The sequence below is a fragment of the Eumetopias jubatus genome, unplaced genomic scaffold, assembly GCF_037043125.1.
Source record: "Eumetopias jubatus isolate StellerSeaLion01/CBP00866 unplaced genomic scaffold, mEumJub1_p1.0 scaffold_13, whole genome shotgun sequence".
NCBI lineage: Eukaryota > Metazoa > Chordata > Mammalia > Carnivora > Otariidae > Eumetopias > Eumetopias jubatus.
The window spans coordinates 8,260,304-8,284,530 of NW_028274819.1; the positions used below are offsets into that span (position 1 = coordinate 8,260,304).

Here is a 24,227-nt window from a genome sequence, read left to right on the forward strand (position 1 = left end):
CAGAAGGCCTGTGTGTTCACTGTTGCTACCCACCAGCAAGCAGGGGCTCCAGCCGCGCCAGGTGGGCAAGAGGTGGGAGGCCAGGGTGGGCCCAGCCTGCAGGGACACGGCCTACACGCTTGGCAGGTGCCAAGGCGGGGGCAGTCCCTGGGACCCCCAATGAGCGCCTCCCCTGGCCAGCCCTGCCCAGGCGGGCCACACCAGCCCCTCGCCCCCAGCCCCCTGGCCCCCCTGGCCTGCGCCGGCTGGGCTGCCCGCTGTCTGCACCGACTGCCACATGATTGGTGAGCTGGGGGGCAGGGGTTAATGCGCCGTCGGATAAATCCCCGGGGGCGTGTTTACCGCAGCAGTGGCGGGGCCCAGGCCAGGTTTTAAAAGGGGGAAAAATAAAAGGGGCGTTAAGGTCAGGAATAAATAAGAACAGTGCTAAGAGCTGTCGGTGACCAGCCAGGATGCAGGATGCGTGTGTGTGGGGGGGGGGTTGTTTGTGGCTAGAGATACTTTCCCTCCCCCCCTCCCTCCCCCGCTTCTCCTCCACTGTCCCTGTGGAGGTCACAGCTATCCTGGAGGCCTCATGGAATGCGGGGCTTCACTGGGGCTGCGGCCCCGGCTAGGACCTTCTTCTGAAGCCTGTCCCTTTTGGAGGACTCGGGGGCTGTCGCTGATCTGCCACCTCCCGTGCTCTGCCTTCAGACATCCCTCTCCTTCGTCTGTTCATTCATCACTCAGCGACAGAGCACCCACTGGGTGCTGGGCCCTGAACTGGGTGCCGGACCAGAGGGGCCTGGTCCCTGCTCTCCCCGAGCTCACAGTCCAGATGAGACCTCCCAGGGTGCTCTGTGCAATGGGGGAGCAGGGCTCCTGGAAGGAGGTGGCCCCTACACTGGGACCTGAGGGAAGGCTAGAAAACAGCCAGCAAAGAGCGACGGGAAGGGTGTCCTGGCCAAAGGGAACAGCACAGGCGAAGGCCTAAAGTGAGGGAGAACATGGGGCATTTGGGGAGACTCAGAAGACTGGAGCAGTCACAGCCCCGCCAGGGGGAGAGGAGGCAGGAGATGATGCAGGAGCCTCCCAGAGCCCGTGGGGAGCTGGACTTCTAGCCATTTAGTTCTGGGACACAAAAGACCACAAAAAGGTGTGGGCCTTTTAAATCCTAAGTCAGGTCATCACCCCTTTCTGCTCAAAACTCTGCCAGGGCTCTCCCCTCACTCCGAGCCAAGGCCAAGTTCTTTTTTTTTTTATTTAAGATTTTATTTATTTGACAGAGGGACACAGCGAGAGAGGGAACACAAGCGGGGGAGTGGGAGAGGGAGAAGCAGGCTCCCCACGGAGCAGGGAGCCCGATGTGGGGCTCGATGCGGGGCTCGATGCGGGGCTCGATCCCAGGACCCTGGGATCATGACCCAAGCCGAAGGCAGACGCTTAACAACTGAGCCATCCAGGCGCCCCGCCAAGGCCAAGTTCTTAGGGCCCCAGGCACCTGCCCGACTCCCCGCCACTGCCCAGCCCCCCGTCACTGGGCACCAGCCTCCCTGCTGCTCCCGCCCCAGGCCTGTGCACAGGCTGCTCCCTCCGCCCGGAAGCCTCTTCCCAGCTGGGGCCGTGGCTGCCCCCTTCACCTCTGGCCAGGTTTCTGTGCTCACCGCCTTCTCAGGGAGGCCCCCCCACCAACCCCTCTTTGAAACTGCAGCTGCCTCCTCCCGCCGCAGCCTGCATTCCCCACCCGGGGCCCCGCGGGCCATGTACCTCACTTGTCAGGGTCACTGCCGATCGTCCGTCTCCCCGCTGAGAACAAAGCTCCAGAGGGGGCGCTGCTGGATCTCCAGCAACTAGAGCTGGGTCTGGCGCCTACACTAGGTGCTCAGGTAAAGGGTTGTTGAATGAATGAATGAACTACAAAAAGGCAGGGATGGCCTAATGTGTTCCGAGAAGGACTTGCTGGGGAGGGCAGCGGAGGCCACTGAGGTTTTAGGAAGGGCAGGGAGGGGCTCATAGATGGCCTGGCGACCTCACTCCGAGAGGTCAAAGGGCACCTGCTCTGGCCAGACTGAGTGGGGAGGTAGAGACTCCAGCAGCGCTGAGGGGGAGAGGAGGCTGGAGCAGGCCCCAAGCCCTGCCTGCCTGACGCAGAGATGGATGGGCTGGGCCAGGACCCAGGAGGAAGTGGGCCTGGAGTCCAGCCTTTTAACGCCCGCCGAGATTTATGGAGCCGCCGCGAGTGCTCACTGCGGCTGTCACTCTGCTAATGTGATTGGAACAAGGTGGAGGTGGCAGGGAGGGTACCGTGGTAGGGGCGAGGCTCCCGCTGTGGGGGCCTGGTGCCTGCCTAGGGCTGGAATGGAGATGGTCCCAGACCTCTGAGATGTCCTCCACCCTCGTGTCTGCCCCATGTACCCCTGCTGCCCGCAGCTCCATCCAACCTTAACCCTGTCCCCAACGGCCCGGGTGGGGGCTACAGGCAGCACCAGCATGGGACTCAGTGGCCCACCTGGCCCTGCCCAGACCCACCTGTCTTTCCATGGGGTCACCTGAGGTCCAACCCCACGGGGGTTCAGGCCTCTACCCACTCCCCCACCCTCCTATCACCACCCATCCACCTGCCCCATAACCGCCCTCCACCCATCCACCTGCCCCCCTACCTCTCCATCTACCCCCCAATTCGTCCATCTACCCCCCACCCCTCTATCTACCCCTCCACCCAGCCATCTACCCCTTTACCCATCCACCTTCCTTCTCCGTCCAACCACGTACCTCCCACCCACCCATCTACACCCTCACCCCCCATCCATGTGCCCCCCAATCCTTGCAAGCATCAGTCGGGGGGGGCCTGCCCTGCCACTCTGAGTTGGGCTGCAGGCCCCCGCCAACCCTCTCCCCCTGCTCTGTGGCTTTTTCCATAGCCCAGATCTCCTGTTAGTGGACCTGTACTTTATGTTTGTTCTTATTGCTTGTCTCCCCACTAGAGTACATGAGAATGCACTCTCCTCTGGGAACGGATTCTAGGGGTTTCCAAGCCAGTTTATGGGGCGGTCGTTGCACACTGTATGCCAGGCCCTGCCCAGAGAGCTGGCACACAGGTCCAACAGCCCTGCACTGGGGCGGGGGTGGGGGACAGCAGGCAGGAATGGGGGGTGGGGGGCGGGGACAGTGATGGCTCGGAAGGAGGCCCTCAAAAGGAGGCCTGGGGCCTGGCCCGCAAGGCTTCGGGGGAGCGAGCCCAGTTGTTGGATGAGCGTGTGGTGGTTACAGTTGGGGGAGGACCGCAGACTCTCAGGAGCAGGGAAGGGAGTCTGTGGGCACCCCGGCCCTCAGTGAGAGCCCCAGGGGCGACTGGGGCCAAACGGACTTAACCCACAGAGTCCAGGACTCTTGGGCCAGACTCACTGTAGGGCTGGGGCCCCACCAGGCCCTGAGGCCAAGGTAGGTGGTTCTGGCAACACAGTGAGTCTCTGGGAAGCCCCCCGCCTCCCCACTCACCCTCGTTCCTCCCCAGGGCTCTCTCGGAGCGTGGGTGGTGGTGGGGACTTGACTCGGCTCTGTCCTCACGGAGACCCAGTTTGGTAGGAGGCTTCCCAGCAGAGGGGGCATCTGACCCAAGCCCTGAAGGATGACTAGGAGTTCGACAGGTACGGAGGGATGGAGAGGCGCAGCAGGCAGAGGCCCGGCGTTTGCGCTGGGAAGACCGGATGGACTGGGACAGCCTCCCCACTAGACCCTCAGACCCCAGACGGCGGGGAGCCACGCCTGCTCGCCCGCCTCCCTCCTGGAGAGACTTTCACTGGCTCGATAAACCTTTTTTTTTTTTTTAAGAAACCAGACCGCTCTCCTATTGTATGGTAAGAAGGGAGGCGGGCCCTAAATCAGGATGGGGAATCGACAGGGCCCTGACGCGTGTCTCTCCTGTTTATTAGGACTGAAATGTTTACTCGGCGATAAGGAGCCTGCTTTCTCGTAGAGATTTGTGCGCTCTTTTTCAATTACTCCTCGTCTTTCTCTGCCACTTTTGCACTAAAGGGATAATAAATGTATCGGAGCGTTTCAATTATTCATCTAAATCATGACTGTGCCTGCCACGGCCAAGCTTTAGTGACAGATTAATTCAGGGCCGCCTTCTGCTCACACGGCCGCCATCTCTGCTCTCGCCTGGCCGGCTCCCCCAAGGGCTGGCCGGAGGGGTGGCCCGGCCAGGGTCAGGCAGGGCCGTCCCCGCACTCAGTGCCCACGAGAGGTCAGCGGCCCCGCCTTCCTGCCCTGCTCCTCCCTGTGCCCACACCTGACCTTGGGCGCGCGGCTCCTCCACCCTGGGGCCCAGGCTTCTGCCACAGCCCTCTCCCGGCACAGGACCTTTGCACGTGCTGCTTCTGGACCTCAGGCTCCTCTGCCCTCCCGCAACAGCCGTCCTGCCTCAATGTCAGGGCAGCCCCTCCCACCACCACCCCCTCCCTCCTGCTCCATTTACTGAGGGCTCCCCACACCCTGCCACTGTCCTGGGTGCAGGCACGCAGCGGCCCCTGGCCCTCGTGGGCCGGCATCCTGTCACCCATGGTAATCAGACTCCCATTTTGTGGTTATTTAAGTACCAACTGCCTCCCCGTCAGACTCCTCTCCCACGGGATGTGCACGGGGTGTCTGTCTGTCCACCTCCTGGCCGAGGTTAGTGTGTGGACCAGCTGTGCCCAGGGGCCCCCGCCCCTCCAGCCCAGGCACCTGTGGATGCGCATTCGCACCCCAGCCCTGGCCCAGCACGGTGGCCCCTTGGCTTGAGCAGAACCCGGGCCCCCGGGCCCACCGTCTCCTCTCCACACACACCTCCCTGGCCCTGGCGAGGGCTGTGGCCCCACCCCCTTTCCTCTCTCCTTCTCTCTCCCTCCATCTCTCACTTTTCCTTTCTGCCTCTGTCTCTCTCGGCCTCTCTCTGTCTTTGCCTTTCTGTCTCTGTCACTGGGTCTGTCTCTGTGTCTCTCTGTCTCTCCATCTCTGTCTCTCCCGGCCGCATGGCATCTTGGGCCGGCTCCCCATTTCTCTCGCTCAAGCGCCCACTCTCCATTTCTCATCCCCTCGCTCTCTCTTGCTCCTCCTTTGCTCTCTCCCCGCGCCCACTGGCTCTCCTCTGCTCGGAGGCAGGCAGGCCTGGGGGATTAGCAGAGCCTGGGAGCATCCGAGCATCATCGCCTGGGCCTCCACTTCTGCCCAGTGGCCGCCCATGGCGGGGTGGCCTCCGCACCCTCCCTGGACTGGGCTGGACTCAGGCCCCAAGCGCTGTGCCAGGCAGGGGCTGTGGGGGGCGGGCTCTGGCCTGAGCTGAGCAGACAGGGGAGGAGCATTTGATGAGGAGCAGCAAAGACCCCCCCCCAACACACACACACACAGAGTCTGTCCCAGGCCATGCCGTACCTGCTCAAACTCCCCACGGCAGCGATGGAAGCAGTTCTAGCTTCTTCCACCAGGCTGGCAGATGCAGCCGTCCCCTCCCCCTTCCCCCACCTCCCCCTCCCCCTCACCCCCAGCCCACCCTGGACTCTACCCGTGCCCTCTGCCTGAGCCCTCCTCCCCCAGCTTCCTGGAGCCCATTCTTTCTCGTCGCTCATGTCGCTCAGGGCTCTGTCCAGATGCCACCTTCTCAGGGGAGCCTTCCCAGCTGCACACAGGGCCCGCCCGCTCCCACCCCCTTTCCCTCTTGTCCAGCTGCATTTCCTCCCACTTCACGGCTTGCAGTGAGGTAGAGCCCCGGGTTGCCTCCCTGCACATTTGGGCAGGTGGGAGAGACGCAGAGGCCAGTCATCTCAGGGGAGGCTGGAGGGAACCCCAGCCTGGCTCGGGGTGGAAGATTTTATTTCATGGACTCGTGGGAGCCGTGGAAGGTTGTAGGAGCAAGGGAGTGACGTGTCCTCCCCTAGAAAAGGCCCCGGGCGTCCCTGCCCTAGCCCAGATGGTGACGGCGATGGTGGTGTGAGCAGCCACCCACTCTACTGAGCGCTCACGGCGTGGAGCCGGGCCTCGTGGAGCCTCTCCTGCAGGATCTGGGGTACCCTCACCCCAGCGCGGGGGGCGTACCATTAACGCTCCATTTTACAGATGACAACACTGAGGCACCAGGTCCCTGGAGCGAACTGTGCTCCCCACCCCTAGCCCTGTGCAGGCCCTCCCTGGGTAGGAGGGACAGGGGGACTCAGGCCCCCCAGACCCCTGGGGCCTGCACCCCACCCTCGGCAAGATGCCGCCAGGCCCCTTCCTGCAGCTGCCATGGGGATTTTTAATAACGGGAGTGATTTTTGCATGATGAATGAGGCGCTGCCATTGTGTACATAATGAAGCCCTAATGTTTTCAAATCCCCATTTAAGGAGTTGATCTCACCCAGTAATGAATTTCACGTCACACTGTAGAGCTGCTGTCCATCTATCTTCTCCCTGGGGTGCCCACCCGCCTTGGCACTGCGAGGGTGGGGTCTGGCGAAGGTGGGCTCTGTCTCCCCCAATAGGCCAAGGCTCACAAGAGCTGGGGCTAGCACGGGCTTGTTGATCCAGTGAGTGAGGGTGTGGGCAGAGGCCGAAGATGGTTCTGGCAATGGGCATCCCATGGGGTTGTGGCTCCCGAGGCTCAGCCGGGGCCTGGGAGGAGGCCGGAGACTGGAGATGGAGAACGTAGGGTGGGCAGAGGGAGGAGGGGGCACTAGGCCCTGGGGTGGGTCATTTCTCCAGGCTTTATGGCTGGGCTTGTCATCCTCAGGGTCTGGGGCTTGGAGGCATCCCAGCAGCTTAGGCATCTGCCCCTGACCCCGCTGGTACCCTCTCGGGGACTCAGTTTCCCCAGCCACCCAGGGGGGCCTGGCCCCTCTCAGCCCTGGCATTTGGGATCTCTGTGCAGGTGGCTGGGGCCCAGGCAGCAGCTGCAGGGCAGCTGGAGTGGGGGGGGGGCCTCTCTTCAGGCTGGGCTCCCAGCCCTGGGACCTGCGGGGTGGGGGGGGGGGTGGTGGTGGGAGATGTCTGGGTGGGGAGTGGTCCATAGGGCCCAGACCCAGGTGTCTTCCTGTGCTCAACAGGGGCGCCCGTCCCCCAGCCCCCTCGGGCCTCAAGCTTGCCCCCGCCGCCCCAGCCCTCTCTGCCCAGGGCTTTCTCAGTGACCCCTGTCCCTCGGGCGAAGGAGGCCCCCAAGAGCCTGACGGGCAGAGCAGCCTTCTGGGCCTTGGTCTCCCCACAGAAAATGGGTGACACAGGGGACAGTGTGATAAAGTGCAGGGTACCTTGGTGCAGTCTCTCACTGAATGCTCACGCCAAATGGGGCAGAGGTGCTGTTACCCTGTAGAAGGGGGAAACAGAGGCACAGGGAGGGGAAGTGAATTCCCCAAAGCCACCAGCAGGCTTGTAGTAGGATTTCTGGGAAAAGAAATCCCAGAAGGGGACACACAGGGGGCCAGATCCACAGGGCAGAGGAGAGAAATGGGGGAGTGGGGGGGGCCAGCCCAGGGCCCATCAGGGTCTCTTACCCCCTGGCAGGGACACAGCTGCCCCCCTCTCCCCCAGGCCACAGGCATCCTCATGTTCCTGTAAATAATTAATTAGCCCCTGCTTGCTTGTTTGTTTAGCATGAGGAATGCTCCCCCACTGAGATGCATTTATTGCTGAATAAATTTAAATATCTAATCTTCCCTTCATGAATATTACAGCACCCTAATAGCAGCCAACATCTCCTAAGCGCCTTGGCAAATGGCCCCCACAGGAGCCCGCCTGCCGTCGGCCTCTGTGGGCTTTGGGGGCTCTGGGAGGGCCTGGCTCCAGCCCCTGCCGCTCCTGGGGGCCTCCCGACCCCCACCAAACCTCCTAGGAAGGGGCGGGGTGTGAGCTGAGGGCCCCCCCCCGCAGGCCCCTTGAAGGTATGGAGGCCACACCAGGGCCAGGGGGGACACAGGAGGGCTGCGGGGCTGCTGTGGCTGAGCCCATTTAGGGGAAGAGCCTGGGAGCAGGGGCGAAGCTGGTGGGGGACAGACAGGGACCCCAGGCAGGAGCAGCATCTGACGAGCTCAGGCCGGGACAGAAGAGGTCCGGGAGGCAGGCGGACCGTCTCCAAGGCAGCCTTGCTGGACAGCAGTGGCTAGTGGCTGGCAGCATGGGGGCGGCTGAACAGTCAGATGGGATGAGGGACCCCAGACCACAGGGCAACCAGAGTCCCCAAAGTCCCTCTGTTGGGAGGGCGAGGTGTTGACATGGAGAGGGGGACCGGAGCCCTGCTGCAGGGAAGAGGGGTGTGCAGACAGCAGGGCGAGTTTGCGCAAGGAGGAAGGGGGAGCCAGCCCACCAGGATGGGAGGGAGGTTGGGGGGCCGGAGAGAAGGCCTTCTATGGTCCTAGAGGAAGTAGAACAGTCCAGCTGTGTGACCCCGGGCAAGTCTTTCATCTTCTCTGTGCCTCAGTGTCATCTACTATAAAGCAGGGAAAATAGTAGCACCTCCTAGGGTGGCTGGGAGGACCGACAAGGAGATGTGACCCGCTCAGCGCCCGGCAGGTGCTCCAGAAGAGTCTGTGCTGGCTGGGACTCAGGAGCCAGAGCCTGGAGCCTGAAGAGGGAGCAGGCCAGGGCTGAGGGAGGAGGCAGAGCGGTCCTTAGGGCAGGCTAGTGGGGAAGGGTGCGTTCTGGATCTGGCAGAGAGTCATCTGAGGAAGGCGCTACCCCTGACACATGGGTCAGGGTCCGTCTCCACGGGAGGGACCCCAGGTTTTCTGCTGACTTGGGATGGAACAGGGGTTGAGTGGGAGGCTTGAGGTTTGTTCGGATGTGGCTAAAGGTCCCGGGGAAGGGATCAAGGGTGAACTGGTGTGAATTGGGGTCACCACCCTCCCACCGGGCAGCCCCCAGGGTCAGGTGGAAAGGGGGGAGGAGGGACATCTCCCTTGGGTGAGACCCCGGGAAGCCGAAGCCGCCTCCTGCGGGCTCTAGGGTTCAGCTTCCCCCAGCAGGAGAGGCAGGACAGAGCCGAGGAAGCAGAGCCCGGGAAGCTGCAGGTCACACGGGGAGACAGGCCAGGGGCGGCCCTTTGGGCGTGTGGCTAAGGACAGCAGGCTGTGGGTCCCCTCTGGCCCTCAGAGACGGTAGAGTGACCAGGCTGGTGTGGACAGGGAGGGCGCCAGGCAGGAGCGGGGAGTCTGTGCTCCGGCTTGTTGGAGAGAGGGTGGGGCAGGGGTGGGGCCCAGGGCCTGGCCCTCATCTCTGCCTGGGTGGGGGACACAGATCCCCTAGGCACTTGCAGGGCAGTCACCTGGCCTGGATGATGCGGGTGGGCGGGGGGGGGGGGTGGCCAAGGCTTCTGCAAGCTCGGATTCCCTCCTCCCCTTCATGCCCCCAGGTCAGTCCCAAGGGCCTGGCTGCCGGCCTGGACACCTCTGCAGGAAACATTAAGTCCCTGAAACACAGATCGCACTGAGCTGCACTTCCGCACAGCGTGCACAGCAGGCCAAGGTCGCCTGCGGGGTGCACGGCACCAGGAGATGGCAGGCAGCCAGGTGCCCAGTGGCTGACACCAATGGGGCAGGGCCGGGAGGCCCCGGGGAGCGCCGACTCAGACCCGCTCCTGTGCATACCCCTGTATGCCCCGGACGCTCGGGCACCCGCCCGGATACCCGCCTCCGGTCACACTCTCAGGTGTACACACGTGGAGCACATGCTTCTGCTATCACACTGTCCTAACAGCCAACACGCACATCACCTTCAGCCATGCCGGGCACTGGCTTAAGCACCTTACCCAAATGAATTCACTTAATCCTTCCAAAAGCCCTGTGAGATGGAGGTCTACTATTACCCCAGTTTACAGATGGGGCAGTTGAGGCCCAGAGAGATTAAGTGATATGCTCTAGGCTACACATCTGTGACTGGCAGAGCGGGGACTAGAACCCAGGCTGCCCAGCTCCCCAGCCCCCACTGTTGCGGGAGGCGCAGGGTGGTCACCTGGCACCTCACCCAGAACGGACCCACTGCTCGGGGACACTGTATAGTGCAGGCTGCACGCCCACTGAGTGCCACCTGGACCCGTAGCTCAGGGGCCCTGCCTTGGGTCCCACTCTCCACCCCCTCCCATGGCCCCCCTCCCTGCACAGGAGAGGAGGGGGCGGGACCCAACCCCAGAAGCCCTCCCAGGGTCCCCCCAAGTCCTCTACCCCATCCATCCCACCCCCGGGATGCTCTGGGAAGTTGCCTGGTGCCAGCTCCAAGTGAAGTCACGAAATTAGGTTTAATTGGGCCCCACAGGGCACAAAAGAAAAGAGAAGAAAGAGGAGGGTGGTCCAGCTGGTGTCCCTGGGCCTGTGCCAAGACACTGGGGGTGGGGCTGTGGTGAAGGAGGAAGGGCCTCTGTTTGCGCGTCTGCAGAATGGAGAAATGGGGGTTCTTTCCTGCCGCTGGTGCCCAAGGAGCTCCTGGCACGGGCCCCGGGCTGCCCAAGGAGCTAGGGGGCGGCCGGCGGTAGGTCACGTTCTCCTGGCCAAGGTGCCAACCCCTCCCCTGAGGAGGGGTCACTGTGGCTGTTTTCCAGATGAGGCCGTGGACGCCTAGGGGAACGGACTTGCCGGGGTGCCCCACGGGCACAGCGGACGAGAGCCGAGCCCCGCCTTTCCCACCGGGGCCGCTCGGGCTGTGGCGCCTGGGTGAGATCGGGCTGGAGGAGCGTCTCGGGCGCGTTTATCTGGCCCCGCGTCCCCAGGGTCGCTGCCGAGGCCCCGGAGCTGCCCTCAGATAAACAAGCCCAGGCCCGCCCCAATTAAGCCGGATGCGCTAACGAGCAGGGGCGCGCGCCCGGATCCACCTGCGCGGCCCGGATCCGCGGCCCCGGCCACCTCCCCGCGTGGCGCACGGAAGGGGCTGGAAGACCCAGGCTCCAGGCCCAGACCGCACCTGCCACTTGTCATGGGGTGACCCCAGTTTCTTCATCTGTAAAGTGGGTCCTAGAGTTTGCGGCGGCCGCGAGCGGCCTCGCCTTGGGATCGGATGCGCGGTGCCTGTCGGCGCCCCCGGGCTCCTCGGGCGGAGGCGGCCCCTGGTCGCGGCCCCCGCGGTGCTTCCGGGCCAGACCCGGGAGGGCGACCTTCCCCTTGGCCGGGCTAGGGTGGCGGTTCCTGCAGCCGCGGACCCCGCCTAACGGAGCCACCCCGGCAGCGGGAGGCCCCCGCCCGGCGCGCGCACCTGCCGCGCGGCGGGGAACGAGCAGGGAGGGCCCGGCGCGCCCCCTGCCGGCCGCCCCGCGCGGCTTCCCTCCGGGGCCCGCTGCGGCCTGCCGGGGCGCCTGGGCCTGTCCAGATGTGGAACAAGTGGGGGCGGTGGGTATTGCGAGCGGCTGGAGGCCGCGGGAGGAGGCGCGGCGCCGGGTGAGCCTTGGCACAGCCGAGGGGGCTGCGAGTAGTCTGTGCTTGGGCCTCCGCCTTCTCCTCTGTAAAACGGGCTCAGGCGTGAGGCGGGGAGCCCCACGGCTCACCCCACGGCTCACTGCCTCCTGCCCTGCAGTGGACGGCTGCATCCACCGCGCCGCGGGACCCCTGCTCACCGACGAGTGCCGGACCCTGCAGAGCTGCGACACCGGCAAGGCCAAGATCACCGGCGGCTACCGGCTGCCGGCCAAGTGTGAGTCCCGACCTCCCCGCCCCCACTCCTGTGGGGCGCAGACAGGGCACCTTGTGTAATTGCGGGGCTAGGGGAGCAGCCCCCACAGAATTGCTGGAGGCCTCCTCAGGGGTCCCTTCTTCACCTTTAGTGCGGGGAGCCGGCCCCTCCTCGCACGCGCCGGGACGCGGGTGGCGGGAGGAGGAATGCGTGGAGCCGGGGAGGGGAAGAGCTGAGGGGGAAGTGCCTTCGCTCACCCCCTCCGCCCCGCGTCTCAGCCGGGTCCATACAGATGTGGGGAGGCGGCCCAGCGCGGACCTGCCTGTCTCTATGGGGGAGCTCATTTGAGCTCGAGGGCACACATGGGTGGGGGACTCTCAGAACTTGGGGAGAGGGCCTGTTTCCTGTCCCCTCCAGGGCGCAGGCCGTCAGGGGGATAAAGCCTCTGACCCCTTGGGGACCCCGGCTGCTCTGACGCCGTCGCCTCCCGTAGATGTCATCCACACGGTGGGACCCATCGCCCACGGAGAGCCCAGCGCCAGCCAGGCGGCCGAGCTCCGCAGCTGCTACCTGAGCAGCCTCGATCTGCTGCTGGAGCATCGGCTCCGCTCCGCGGTGAGGGGGGCCGGGCGCCAGGCGGGGGTGGGGGCAGCCTGGAACTGGGGGAGGAAGGCGCCCCCGGAGGCGGCGGGCGGCAGGCAGGCGGAGAGTGACGCTGTCCCCAATTCCCTCTCACCTCCCGCGCCCGCCACAGGCATTCCCCTGCATCTCCACCGGCGTGTTTGGTGAGTTGGGGGCGGGGGAGCGGGGCGCGGGGTGGGCCCAGACGCAGGGGGGGCCTGGGCGGGGGAGAAGGGGTGGGGCAGAGCCGGGGGGGTGGGGTTGGGCGGGTCCCTGGGCGGTGAGGGGGCGGGCCAGAGCCCCGGACTCACTCCCGTCCCGCCGGGTCCCCAGGCTACCCCAGTGAGGCGGCGGCGGAGGTGGTGTTGGCCGCGCTGCGCGAGTGGCTGGAGCAGCACAAGGACAAGGTGAGTCCTGGGCCCAGTCAAGGGGCTCAGACGGGGTCGGGGGGGGGCGGGAGGGGGCGCCGCACCCCGGCTCCGCTGACCAGCCCTCGATGCATCCCCTCGCCTTCTCTCGGGATCGGTTTACTCCCCTGAGCCCAGGGCGGTTGGGTGCACACCGTGAGGCCCTTCTGTGAAGGGTCTATGGGCCCCTCCAGAGCAAGGCAGGTGAAAACCTGCGGTAAGACCACACAGCCAGGGTGTGGGCGGCCCCCCGCCCAGGCTAAGCAGACCCTGGCGCAGGTGGACCGACTCATCATCTGTGTGTTCCTGGAGAAGGATGAAAGCATCTACCTGCAGCGGCTCCCCCACTACTTCCCAGTGGGTGAGCACCCCCCCCACCCCCGTGCCCGCGCTGGGTCGGCCCCTGCCCCTCCCCCACCCACCCCAGGGCAGGCTCTCACTGTCCTCTGCCTTCCAGCCTGACGGCACCCACCGCCCACCCTGCCCAGGACTGGTAAGCAGGGCCTGGCCCGCCATGTGGCTGCCCCCTAACCTGCCCACTAACGCTCGGGCTCACCTCCCCGCCCTCGCTCACCCCCACGCAGGAAAGCCAAGAGGGCGGCCTGGGCGGCTGGGGGAAGCCCAGGGCCCACACTCCCTGACCGTTCTGCTCTACCCACAGACTCGCCTGGGCCTACTGGACCTCACTCCCAGCTCTAAGAGGTCCCCGAAGCCTGCAGCTGGGCCTGGGCCCCCAGTTCTTCCCCTCAGCCCCCCAGGAGCCTCCTAATAAAGACCACCCTTGCTGCGGCGGCTAGTCCGAGTGCTGGCTGGGGAAGGGGGCGGCAGCCCTGAGGTGCGGACAAGTGCCTTCGGCTTCAAGGGAAGGGGCTGGCGAGCGCGCTTGGTGGCTGGGCGGGCGGAGGCACGGGCCAGACGGCAGAGGTGGGCAGCAGCACGTCACGTTTATTGAGGGCCTGCCCCCAAGGAGCTCACAGCCTGGGGGCCAAGACCCCACATGTGCTGGGGGAGGGGAAAGAGGTAAAGGCAAAAAAGGAAGGCAATGCAGAGACAGTGTGGCCCAAGCAAAGGGGGTGCAAAGCAGGCAGGGGGAGGGGTGGGGGGAGGAAGGGCAGCCTGGCAAAGCCCTGCCTAGACCTGGGGGACCATGGACGAAGCACCAGCTTGAAGGCTGCCCCTCCCCAGCCAGGTTGGTGCCACCCCAGCTCCTCCACCTGCCGAGCCAGGTCCCACAATGTCAGCCCTCTCCACCCAGGACTGGACCATGCAGACCCCTGATGGGAGAGAGGGCAGCTCAGGTTTGGGGGCCCTGACCAGGACAGCCAGGTGGAGTCAGGGCCTAGGAGGGAGCGGCCTGCAGCCTGGGCAGTCCTAGGTCCCTGGGCAAGTCCCCCAAGGAACCTCCAAGATTCTCGTGGAAGCCCCTGGGCCAGCTAAGGAGGGAAGGGGGATGGCTGCCTGAAGGGGAGGCTTGGGTGTGGACAGGTGGAAGGCCAAGAGGAACCCACCTGGGGGGGGGGGGACAGCCGGACACAGCGGCCGGGCAGGCAGCAGCAGAGCAGGGACACGCAGACACGCGGCTCACCACCAGCATCCCCTTTAATAAAATGTGGAAGGTTGCGTGACGGGGAGGGGGGGGAGTGAAATATGACCATTTACAACCACAAAAAACCTCTGTACATGTCTAGCGCCTGGCAGAGGGGAGGGCAGGCAGGGCAGCGGCGGGTGGGGCCAGCCCTATTTGTAGAGGATGTCGTAGTGTCCAGGCCGATAGAGGAGGTACACCTTGGGCTCGGAGCCCTCGGGAAAGATGTGCGGGTTGGTGGTGCCGCCCTCGCCGCGGTCCATGTACTCCACCTGGATGGAGACGCTGAGGGCCTGGGCCAGCGCGATGATGTGAATGTGGTCGCTCTCCTTGCACATGGGCTCCACCTCCTGTGGCACAGGCGGGGCGGGGGGGGTGAGGGCCCAGAGGTCAGCGCTTCCCCCCACCACCCCGGGCGCTCCCCACCCCGAGGCAAGAGAGAAAGGGGGGGCAGCACCTGCTGACAGAACTCCTTGACCGTCCGCCCCCCCTCGATGAAGTGCTCGAAGAACTTGCTCTCCCGCTGCAGGTAGCCTGAGGTGAGCAGCCGCAGGTACACCACCAGGTAGTCCGAGGTGCTCTGGTCGTTGAAGGAGGCCAGCAGGTCAGCTACGGAGGTCTGCTTCTCCACCTGCTCGATCAGGTCCATGAACTGCCACGCACAGGGGACAGAGGGTACAGCGAAGGAGACGGGTCAGCCCCGCCGCGGCCAGGCCACCCCACCTCCACCCCGGCCGGGGGGGGGGGGGACAAGGGGGAGGGGGAGCTGGGCTCACCGTGTTGTGGAAATCCTCGATTGTGAACTCGGTAAAGCCCTGGGACACCAGGTCCTCTTTGCTCTTGGCAGACACGGCCTTAAACCTGTGAGTGGGTGGGCAAGGGAGGCGGGCATGGGCTGGCCGGGCAGTGGGGAGGCGGGCCCAGAACTGGGGAACCGGCCACACGGGGGTGGGAGGGGGGCATCCCCAGCTCGGAACGGAACACCAGAGCAGGAGCCCCGCTGGCGTCGGGCCTTAGTTGGGGGCTGCACCCCTAGTCCCTGAGAGCCGGAGGGAGCCCTGAGTGAGGAAGCCCCGCGTGGCCCTCCTGGAACCTCCCACCACGCCCACCAGCCTCACCGCTGCAATTCCTTGCTGTCGTCCAGCAGCGCCTCCAAGTGCGAGAATCCGAAAGCTCGGTAGAAGCAGTTTCCGTCGGGCCTGGTCTTGCGGATGTATGAGTACTTTTTGTGGAGGTCCTGCAAAGAGACAGCCCCCACCCGCCCCACCCCCATGCCTGTCAACATCAGGCCAGAACCAGGGTGGGCCAGGGGAACACCTCCCCTGCCCCCTACAGAGGTCATACCACAGCGGGGACAACGGAGCTCCCAGCAGCCACCTGCCATCCTTGGCCGCTGACTCCGGGGATGGGAGTCACTTTGTGACCCACTGGCCGGAGCCCCAGCAGCCTCAGGACCCTGGGACTTAGGCACACACGGGCTGCTGGGGGCACCGGTGTCCTCACCAGCCCCGGGGCATGCCAGGCTGCTGGGCCCACGGGGCTGTTTCTTCCTAAAAATGGGCAAACGGATCCGTGCTGGTCCGACACGGCTTTTCCAGACAGCAGTCTTTTCAAACCGTGTGAGTCCAGGGCAAACAAGTCAGGATGGGGCTGCAGGGCTGGGCTCCACACGGCAATCCCCGCAGGGGACACAGCCTCCCCGGTCCCCTACACCCGGCCCTACCCACTCACAGGCCCCTGCTCTGGCCCAGCTCTGCTTCCCTCCCCACACGCAGTGCCATTTCCCCATTTCCTCCGTCTGTCCCACCTCCCCCACGCGTGTGCTGAGCAGGCCTCCCGCCCCTGGACTAACTCGTGCCTGCTGCATTCTCCTTAACCCCCTACCCACCTTCCCAGTGACCTCGCTTCCTTCCTGAGGACTTTCACGGAGAACCTGAGCCCCGGCCAGCACACCCGCCGCAGCCTTCTCTCCTGCTCCCCGGAGGGGCTGAGGCTCCACTGGGCCCCCCTCTGGTCCGCCTCAGAGCCGGTCCCCTCCCTTGGGCTCAAGGACATTGTTCCAGGAAGCCTCCCCCTCCCTCCTGCATCATCAATTTTTCTCTCCCTCCTGGTTTAGACTCATCAGCATACAAACACAAGGCTAGTTCTCGCTTAAAAAAAATCCTCTGCTTCACATGAATTCCCTTCCAGCTACCACCCGATTTCTATCCTTTATAGCAAAACTGCTCTGGCTGTCGTCTGTGCTCACAGTCTCCGTTTCTCTCCCACTAACTCGACCCAAGCGGGCTTTCACTCCAGTCAAGGCCACGCCTGCCTTTCCTCAATCCAAGGGCCAAGCCCCCACTCCTCCGCGCAGCATTCACCACGAGGAGGGGGATGCCTCCCACCACACGATCCCGTCCACACCACCCACCCCGTCCATACCGTCCTTCACACAGCCTGTAGGCCCCAGCCTCGCCGTGTCCTCCCCGTCCTTTCAACCTGTGAAAGTCAGGGCCACCACCAAACCACCCGGCACCCTTCCTCAAGACACCACGTGCCACCTGCACACCACACCCCCATCCACGGCGCCTGCCATGGGAAGGGCACCACCCCGCTCAGGCCTGGGACAGCCTCCGGGGGCCAAGTGCACTCACTCCCTTACCACTGCTGCTCTGGGGATTCCGACAGCCCCAAATATAACTTCACCAGCCCCATCTCCACCCTCAACTCCCACTGACGCACATCCAAGTGTCTCGCCTACTTGTCCTGTCTGGGCTGCCCAGCCCGACGGGGCGAGTCCTGACCCCCACAAGCCCCCTCTCTTCACAGCCCACCCCCGGTGCAAGTGCAAGGCGCGGCCCCTCAGCTGTTCAAGCCAAAACCTGTCACCACTGCCCGCAGCGCGACCCCCACCCTGGCCCTGCCGCAGCCAATCCAACGCAGATCCAAGGGCTTCAATCCACCAAGTCTCTTCTCCACGGCTTCTCACTACCCTCTGGCACTCCGGTCCCCGTCACTCCCTCCTCCAGGCTTCCTCCCAGGTGTCCCTGCTCCAGCAGCCAGAGGAACCAGAGAAACCTGCTAACACTCCTCCTCTGCCTGGCCACGTGCCTGTCTCCCAGCCCTCTCCTGCTCCCCCGCGCTGCTCTAGCCACAAACCCCCAGCGCACCCCACCCCGGCCTCAGCCTGCCCCACTCCACCCAACGCCCACAGACTGCTCCCCTCCTGCTTTCAGTCTGTCACTCCAACGCCACCCTCTCGGCAAGGCCTTCCACCCGCCCTCCCACTCCCTCTCCTTTCCCTGCTTTACTTTTCTCCAAAGCACTTACCGCCTTCTGACATCTACACCCCGGGTGCCTCTGCCTGATTCTCCGTCTTCCCACCAGGACACAAGCTTTGTGGGGGCAGGAGCGTGCTGACTGCACTCCTCGGCCTCCGGGACCTAAAACGGTGCCTGGCCCACAGCATGTGCTCACAAATGGCCAATCACATCACACAATGCATCCGAAGAGCCCAAACCGCTGTAGCTACCGGAAAAGCTACTAGAATCATTCCGAGCACTTACCCTGTGCCAGGTCCTTTGCGGACGGCCAGTGCCCACTACCCTAAATCCTCACAGAGGAGCAGATCACCCAAGTCTGCTTGGGCTCTGCTGTCCAGGCTTAGGATCCAGGCAGAGGTGGGCTGAGGCCAGCACAGAGCAGGGGTGTGGGGGCACTAAGGCAGACTTCCCGCACGGACAAAACACAGTGGACACTCGAACATTTGCTGAATGACTCAGCGGGAAGAACAACAGAGGCTCCAAGAAATTCAGTGTGTTGCTGAAAATCATAGCCAGAAGTGAAGCCAGAACTTGAACCCAGGTCTGCCAGGCCCCAAAGCCAGTGCCTTCAGCTCTCCACAGTCCTCTTGGGTAAATCATAAACACTCTGAGCTAGGGGTCAGAGTAGAGAACAGGCCACTGGATCTGGCCTGCAGGTGTGCTGTTTGGATCACACAACATTTCACATTTGAATTAGCTGCCTCCTGTTAGAAGTCAGGAGACTCACATCAAAATCATTATTTCTGGCTTATCTTGGAAAAACATATCCAGAAACAATGGAGCGACAGGCACGGACACTCCTATTTGCTCCAGGGGCTTCCACTCCCTGGTGCTGGCTGAAGCAGAACTGTGGTGTCCTGTTCACCACCTAACCCGGCCACCTTCCATCACCTACCTCCCCGGCGCCTAATATGGATAACCCCAAAGGCACCTCCTTTCAGGTGGAAGACTCTAAGCATCTCTGATCTTGGCGGGGGGGGGGGGGGGGGGGGGAGATAACATTTACTAAGCCCTTAGGCTGTGCCCACTGGATACTATTTACACATACCCACTGTCCCCGCTCACAAAGAGAGTGAGTGGTTAAGGGTCTCACCTCAGGCTGAGAGAGAGCCCAGACTTGCACAGGTCCGCAGGTCCCTTTGCCCCAGTGCCGCCTACCCCTCCACAAAGATCCCAGAGGCAGGCAGCAGGACCGGCCTCTCCCAGCCGCTCAGCGCCTACCCAGCCTGCACCAGTCCCCACAGGCATCATCTCCCTCAACAACTGCCCTGCGGGCAGATACATTCTTTATTCTGATTCCACAGCAGAGGACCCCACAGCTCAGAGACACTGAAGGCCTTGCAGAGGGTACGGCTGCTGTATGGCAGAGTCAGGATATGAATCAAGGTCTTTTCGATTCCCGAGTCTGCACACTTGAGAACCAGCAACCAGAGGGCTACCCCGACATGCTACCCTCTCTGAGGCCAGGCCAGCAAGGAGTGGGTCTGAAGCAGGCACACTCCTGCCCCTACCCCCAGGGCTCTTCCTGCCCCCTCGGCCAGGCTCCCACCTTGATCTTCTGTTGATAGATGTTGTCATCCTCAGCATACTCCTTGTACAGGACCGAAAGCTCCAGCCGCTCCGAGACCAGGGGGTTCTGCACAGCAATCTGCACGGGGTTGGAAACCCATCACGCTCTGGCACGCAGATGCAGTGACCCACACCTAACAGCCAGAACACCTGAAGGCGGAGAGCTGGAGCAATCACCCAGTGGCACAGTGACACCCCCCCTCAACCCGCCCCTCCCCAAGACATCCAGTACCTAGCACAGCTTGGGGAGGAGGAGGCTTCCAAAGTAGAGATAAACAATAGGCCTCAGGCCCAGGCTATGCTTCCCCACAACAGGGCCACTGGCCACAGCCCCTCACCTCTTGCTGAATTCGGTCCTGCTGAGCCATGATGGCTTCATCATAAGCAAGACAGTTAACACCTGGAAGGAAGCAAGCCAAGGATTACAGTGGGCCCTGGCTATCTCCACGCCAGGCAGCTGGGCCAATGACAAGCGCAGCCAGGACCAGGAGAGCAGGCATGGAATCTGCAAGTTTGCATTAAACACTCTGCTCTACCCCAACGGTGTGGTCTTGGCAAAGTCCTTTCCCTCCCAGGCCCTAGTTTTCTCATCTTTAAAATGAGGGGGCAAAGGTGTGTCCTGCCCCAAGGTGCACTCATTCAGCTCTAACACCCCCCCCGCCCCCCACTTTCTAACATCAATTCCCAGCAGCCTGAGAATGCTCTGGGGCCAGGCAGGGTCTCTTGGGGAAAGTAAGATGAGGCAGAGTTCCCGGCTGAAGGAGAGCTTCCCGCAAGCCTGCACTTTACTCGATCACACCCTTCCTCCTCCTGCTGTGCTGGGTTTTCTTAATGCCCATTTTACAGATAACAAAACAAATGCAGACTGATGGAAGTAACCTGCCCAAGGTCGTAACTAACGAAGGCCTCTGCTCAAACCCAGGTGTGCCTAATTCTAAAGTCTGAGCTCTTTACCACAATCTCTCTCCTCCGCCACCTCACTGCAGAGGCCTTTCCTCAGCTGTAAAACGGGGCTAATACCACCACCCTTCTCCTCCCCTCACTGCAACGTCAAGAGAAAGACGGGGTACCTTGAAGGCATACTGTTAAGTGTTCATCAGTGAACCTGTGGACCCCACCCTCAACAGCCACTGGTGAGGAGCCAGGAGACCTGAATTCTGGTCCTTGCTCGCTCTTATGTGATCCTGAGCAAATCTCTTCTGGAGGCCTGCGACTCCCAGCATTCAGTCTCTCAAGTGTGCGGTTAGAAGGGGGTGTGTGTGCGCTAAATGACTTTTAAGGTCAATTCCTTTTGAGCCTGAGCATCCCGGATCCTCAGCTGGGCTCTGACCCATCCCTTACACTGCCCTGCACCAGAGCTGTCCCTCCCACTCAAGTGACCTACTCGGTCCCCGCGGCCTAACCACGGGTGAAAAGGGACAGGGAGGCACCGTTTTGAAAGGTCCACCTCCAGAGGTCTGAGAAAACAATGCCCAAGCAGGAGGAAAGGGGCTGCAAAGCCAGAAGAGGGGGCTCTACCGGAAACGAGGGCTGCAGTCCTCAGAGGCACACAACGCGGCCGCTCACAACCCCCGGCCGCCCGCTGCATCCCGAGCGGCCCGCCCAGTCCTTTGTGCTCGGCGGCCCGGCGTAACTCGACGCCCTGCCGGGCGCAGCCTGCTCTGGAGAAGGCGGGCGGCCAGGCCCCGGTCTATAGGCCCCGGCCTGACTGCAAGGACTGGGGCGGGAGGGCTGGGGACCCGGGAGCCGGGCGGCCGGCGCGGAGGGGCTGGGCGGGGGGCGGGGCGGCCCAGGCCCCGCCCCGGGCGCGCGCGAAGGCAAGGAGCCGCGGGCCTGCGCCCGCCTCGCTCGCCCGCTCGCCCGCCGGCCCGGCCAGCCGGGGGTCGCGGCGGCGGCTCCTTCCATTGTGAGGGGGAGGGGAGGCGGCGGCGGCGGAAGAAGGGGCCGTCGGTGCGTTTCGGCCCCGGCCGCCGGCGGCCCCACCCCTAGCCTCCTCGGGAACTGGCGACCCGGCATCGCCCCTGGTAGCCCGGGCCGAACGGTCCTCCCCGGGTCAGTACCTTCGGAGTCGCTGCCGAGCGGCTCCTGCTTCTGCTGCTGAGGTTCCTCCGCCGCCATCTTTAAACAGCACCTCACCGCTGACCGCTTCCGGGTTAGTAGTTGCCCTCCTCCCGGAAGGGAGCCCCTCCTCGTGGCCCCTCCTTGGCAACGCCCCTAGCGACGGGATCCCCTCGGGAGTCAACACCTGTGGGGCTCGCAGTCCAGGTGTGGCTGCCGCCCCGCCTACCCTCCGCCCGCACTCTTGCTGGGCTCCATCTTCCCAATTCCCAAAGTTCCCGGTGATAAGAGCCTTCCGGAGCCAATTCAGATTTCTTTTCAGTGGAGTTTGAAGCGCGGATTGAGGTACTGAGATGAGTGGGAAGGTGAGGTTAAAATCACCGGAGGCAGCATTGCTGCTGCGGACCCCAGAACTCCTGGCAGTGATTGCAGTGGGGAGAACCTGGCGGTGGAGACGGAATCGTGCTAACAAGGGAGCCCCAGGACATCACCGCCCGGTTCCACGGGGCCTCGCTTCTGAGCGGACTTCGGTGTCCTGTTCCGGCGGGGAGAACATGTCCCTTACGGTCAGGGGCAAAGTCTTGGGACCTAACTTTGGACTCCGTGCCTTTCTGGTTAATTAGAAAAGCAGCCCTCCTCCCTTTTTTTTGAGTTGATAAAAATGGAAAACATTAGTGGTTGCCAGAGGTTAAGTGAGGGGCCGAAGGGAAGTGGATGTGATTGTAAAAAGGATGCGGGAGGGATCCTGGTGGAAATGGAGATGTTCTCGATTTTTTTTTTAAAGATTTTATTTTATTTACCAGAGACGCAGCAAGAGAGGGAACACAAGCAGGGGGAGTGGGAGAGGGAGAAGCAGGCCTCCTGCTGAGCAGGGAGCCCGATGCGGGGCTCAATCCCAGGACCCTGGGATCCTGACCTGAGCCGAAGGCAGAGGCTTAACGACTGAGCCACCCAGGCGCCCCAAGATTTTTTTTTTAAGATTTTATTTTTAAGTAATCTCTACACCCAATGTGGGGCTCAAACTCACAATCCTGAGATCCAGAGTCTCCCGTTCCACCCACTGGATTAGCCAGGTGCCACACTTTTTTTAAGGAAACTCTACCCCCAAGTGGGGATGGAACTCTCCATCCACCTGGAGATGAAGAGTTGCATGCTCTACCTACTGAGCCAGCCAAGTGCCCCTGAAATGTTCTATATCGTGACCGTGTACGAATACTCTGGTATATGCCATACTATAGTTTTGCAGGATTTACCTACCAATGGGGAAAACTGGGCAAAGGGTACACAGGATCTCTCTGTGTAACCTATTAAGATTGCCTGTGAATTATCCAAAAATAAGTTTAAAAAGCGGCAAGGCCGGAGTGCCTGGCTGGATCAGTCTGTAGAACATGCAACTCGTGATTTTGGGGTTGTGAGTTCAAGCCCCACACTGGGGACAGAGTTTACGTTTTTAAAAAAAAAAAAAAAAAAGGCAGCAAGCCTTAAATGCTGAAGATGTTGTTGTTTAGAGAGGTTACAGTCTGTGGCTCAGTTTCCCAGCTTCTTCATGAGGGGAAAGCAGTGTTTGAGCACCTGTCGGAGGCTGTGCCTGAGTCCCAATCAGACCCCTCAGTTTGTGACAGTACAGGAGTGGAATATGATTGAATACTCTCATGAGCTACATGCAGTCCTGGGGTAGGTGCAGTTGGTGCCTGGGCTCACCACCCAGTACACAGTGGCCTTCTCACCGCAGCTCTACAGATGCCTCATCTGTATTCCAGTGACATTGCAAATTACTATTTATTGGATCACTGAGCCTTGGGGTTGCTTCTAAGCTCAAGAAAGCAAAGGGTCCACCCTGGTTGGACCCGTGCTTACCAAACTGTTCGTTCCTTCTCCCAGTTTTAACACCGAAATCTGTAACTGCCGGTATCTTCTTCAGTCAGTAGAACTGGTATTCCCAAACGGAGAGCTAATATAGTTGATGACAGCAATATGATTTCTACTTGGCTTTTCAAAATCTTGAAAACTGGGGCGCCTGGGTGGCTCGATCGTTAAGCATCTGCCTTCGGCTCAGGTCGTGATCCCAGGGTCCTGGGATCGAGTCCCACATCGGGCTCCTTGCTCCACGGGAAGCCTGCTTCTCCCTCTCCCACTCCCCCTGCTTATGTTCCCTCTCTCTCTGTGTCTCTTTCTGTCAAGTAAATAAATAAAATCTTAAAAAAAAAATCTTTAAAACTGCTATAAGACCACTCCACCTCTACTCCCCCATACTTGGACTAGGGAGTCCATGGGGCAGATAGGGGCAGGGACGATGGGGTTGGGACTAACGGTCAGGGCAGGAAAACAGCTGCTCTGACCAGTGAGGAGGAATCCGAGTTGTGACCCAGTGCTGGACCACAGGCAGGCTGCCAACACCAAGTAAATACCTCCCTCCTGGGGGTCTTGGATTTAAGAAACAGACCTCAGTGGGTCAGTCAGTTGGGCATCTACCTTTGGCTCAAGTCATGATCCCGGGGTCCTGGGATCTAGTCCCATAGGGAGCTCCCTGCTCAGCGGGGAGCCTGCTTCTCTGGGTTTCCCCCTGCTTGTGCTCTTTCTCTAATAAATGAATGGATAAAATCTTTAAAAAAAAAACAGACCTGCCCCTTCAATGTACAAAAGGACCTGTAAACAAGGGTCCTCTCTCCTACTTGCTCCCCAGCCCTACCCCTCTTAGGCAGAATGGGAAGGAGGGGCAAGTGGCTGGCTCAGTTGGTGGAGGGTACGATTCTTGATCTCGGAGTAGAGGGTTTGAGCCCCATGTTGGGTGTAGAGATTACTTAAAAATAAAACCTTGGGGTGCCTGGGTGTCTCAGTCGTTAAGCATCTTGCCTTCGGCTCACGTCATGATCCCAGGGTCCTGGGATGGAGCCCCGCATCGGGCTCCCTGCTCCGCGGGAAGCCTGCTTCTCCCTCTCCCACTCCCCCTGCTTGTGTTCCCTCTCTCGCTGTGTCTTTCTCTGTCAAATAAATAGAATCTTAAAAAAAAAAAAAACATCTTAAAAAAGGGCACCTGGGTGGCTCAGTCGGTTAAGCATCTGCCTTTGGCTCAGGTCATGATCCCAGGGTACTGGGATCGAG

At 62.2% G+C, this 24,227-nt stretch overlaps 2 protein-coding genes across 2 annotated transcripts in view; one reads left to right on the forward strand and one right to left on the reverse strand.

Annotated features, from left to right (window-relative positions):
- MACROD1 (mono-ADP ribosylhydrolase 1) overlaps positions 1–13,397 on the forward strand; it is a 146,871-nt gene extending 133,474 nt beyond the window's left edge. Inside the window, 7 exon segments of the mRNA XM_028117847.2 lie at positions 11,485–11,601; positions 12,074–12,195; positions 12,335–12,365; positions 12,535–12,608; positions 12,888–12,969; positions 13,066–13,101; positions 13,270–13,397. Coding sequence (XP_027973648.1) covers positions 11,485–11,601; positions 12,074–12,195; positions 12,335–12,365; positions 12,535–12,608; positions 12,888–12,969; positions 13,066–13,070 — 431 coding nt within the window. The 3' untranslated portion in view covers positions 13,071–13,101; positions 13,270–13,397.
- Positions 13,398–13,533: 136 nt separating this feature from the next.
- Positions 13,534–21,234, reverse strand: OTUB1 (OTU deubiquitinase, ubiquitin aldehyde binding 1). Its single transcript, XM_028118216.2, has 7 exons — positions 21,128–21,234; positions 19,406–19,467; positions 19,048–19,146; positions 15,312–15,430; positions 14,970–15,054; positions 14,651–14,845; positions 13,534–14,543 (listed from the first exon to the last, which is right to left on the reverse strand). The coding sequence occupies exons 1-7, from the start codon at positions 21,183–21,185 to the stop codon at positions 14,346–14,348; spliced, it is 816 nt and encodes a 271-aa protein (XP_027974017.1). The 5' UTR covers positions 21,186–21,234; the 3' UTR covers positions 13,534–14,345.
- Between the last annotated feature and the right edge of the window lie 2,993 nt (positions 21,235–24,227).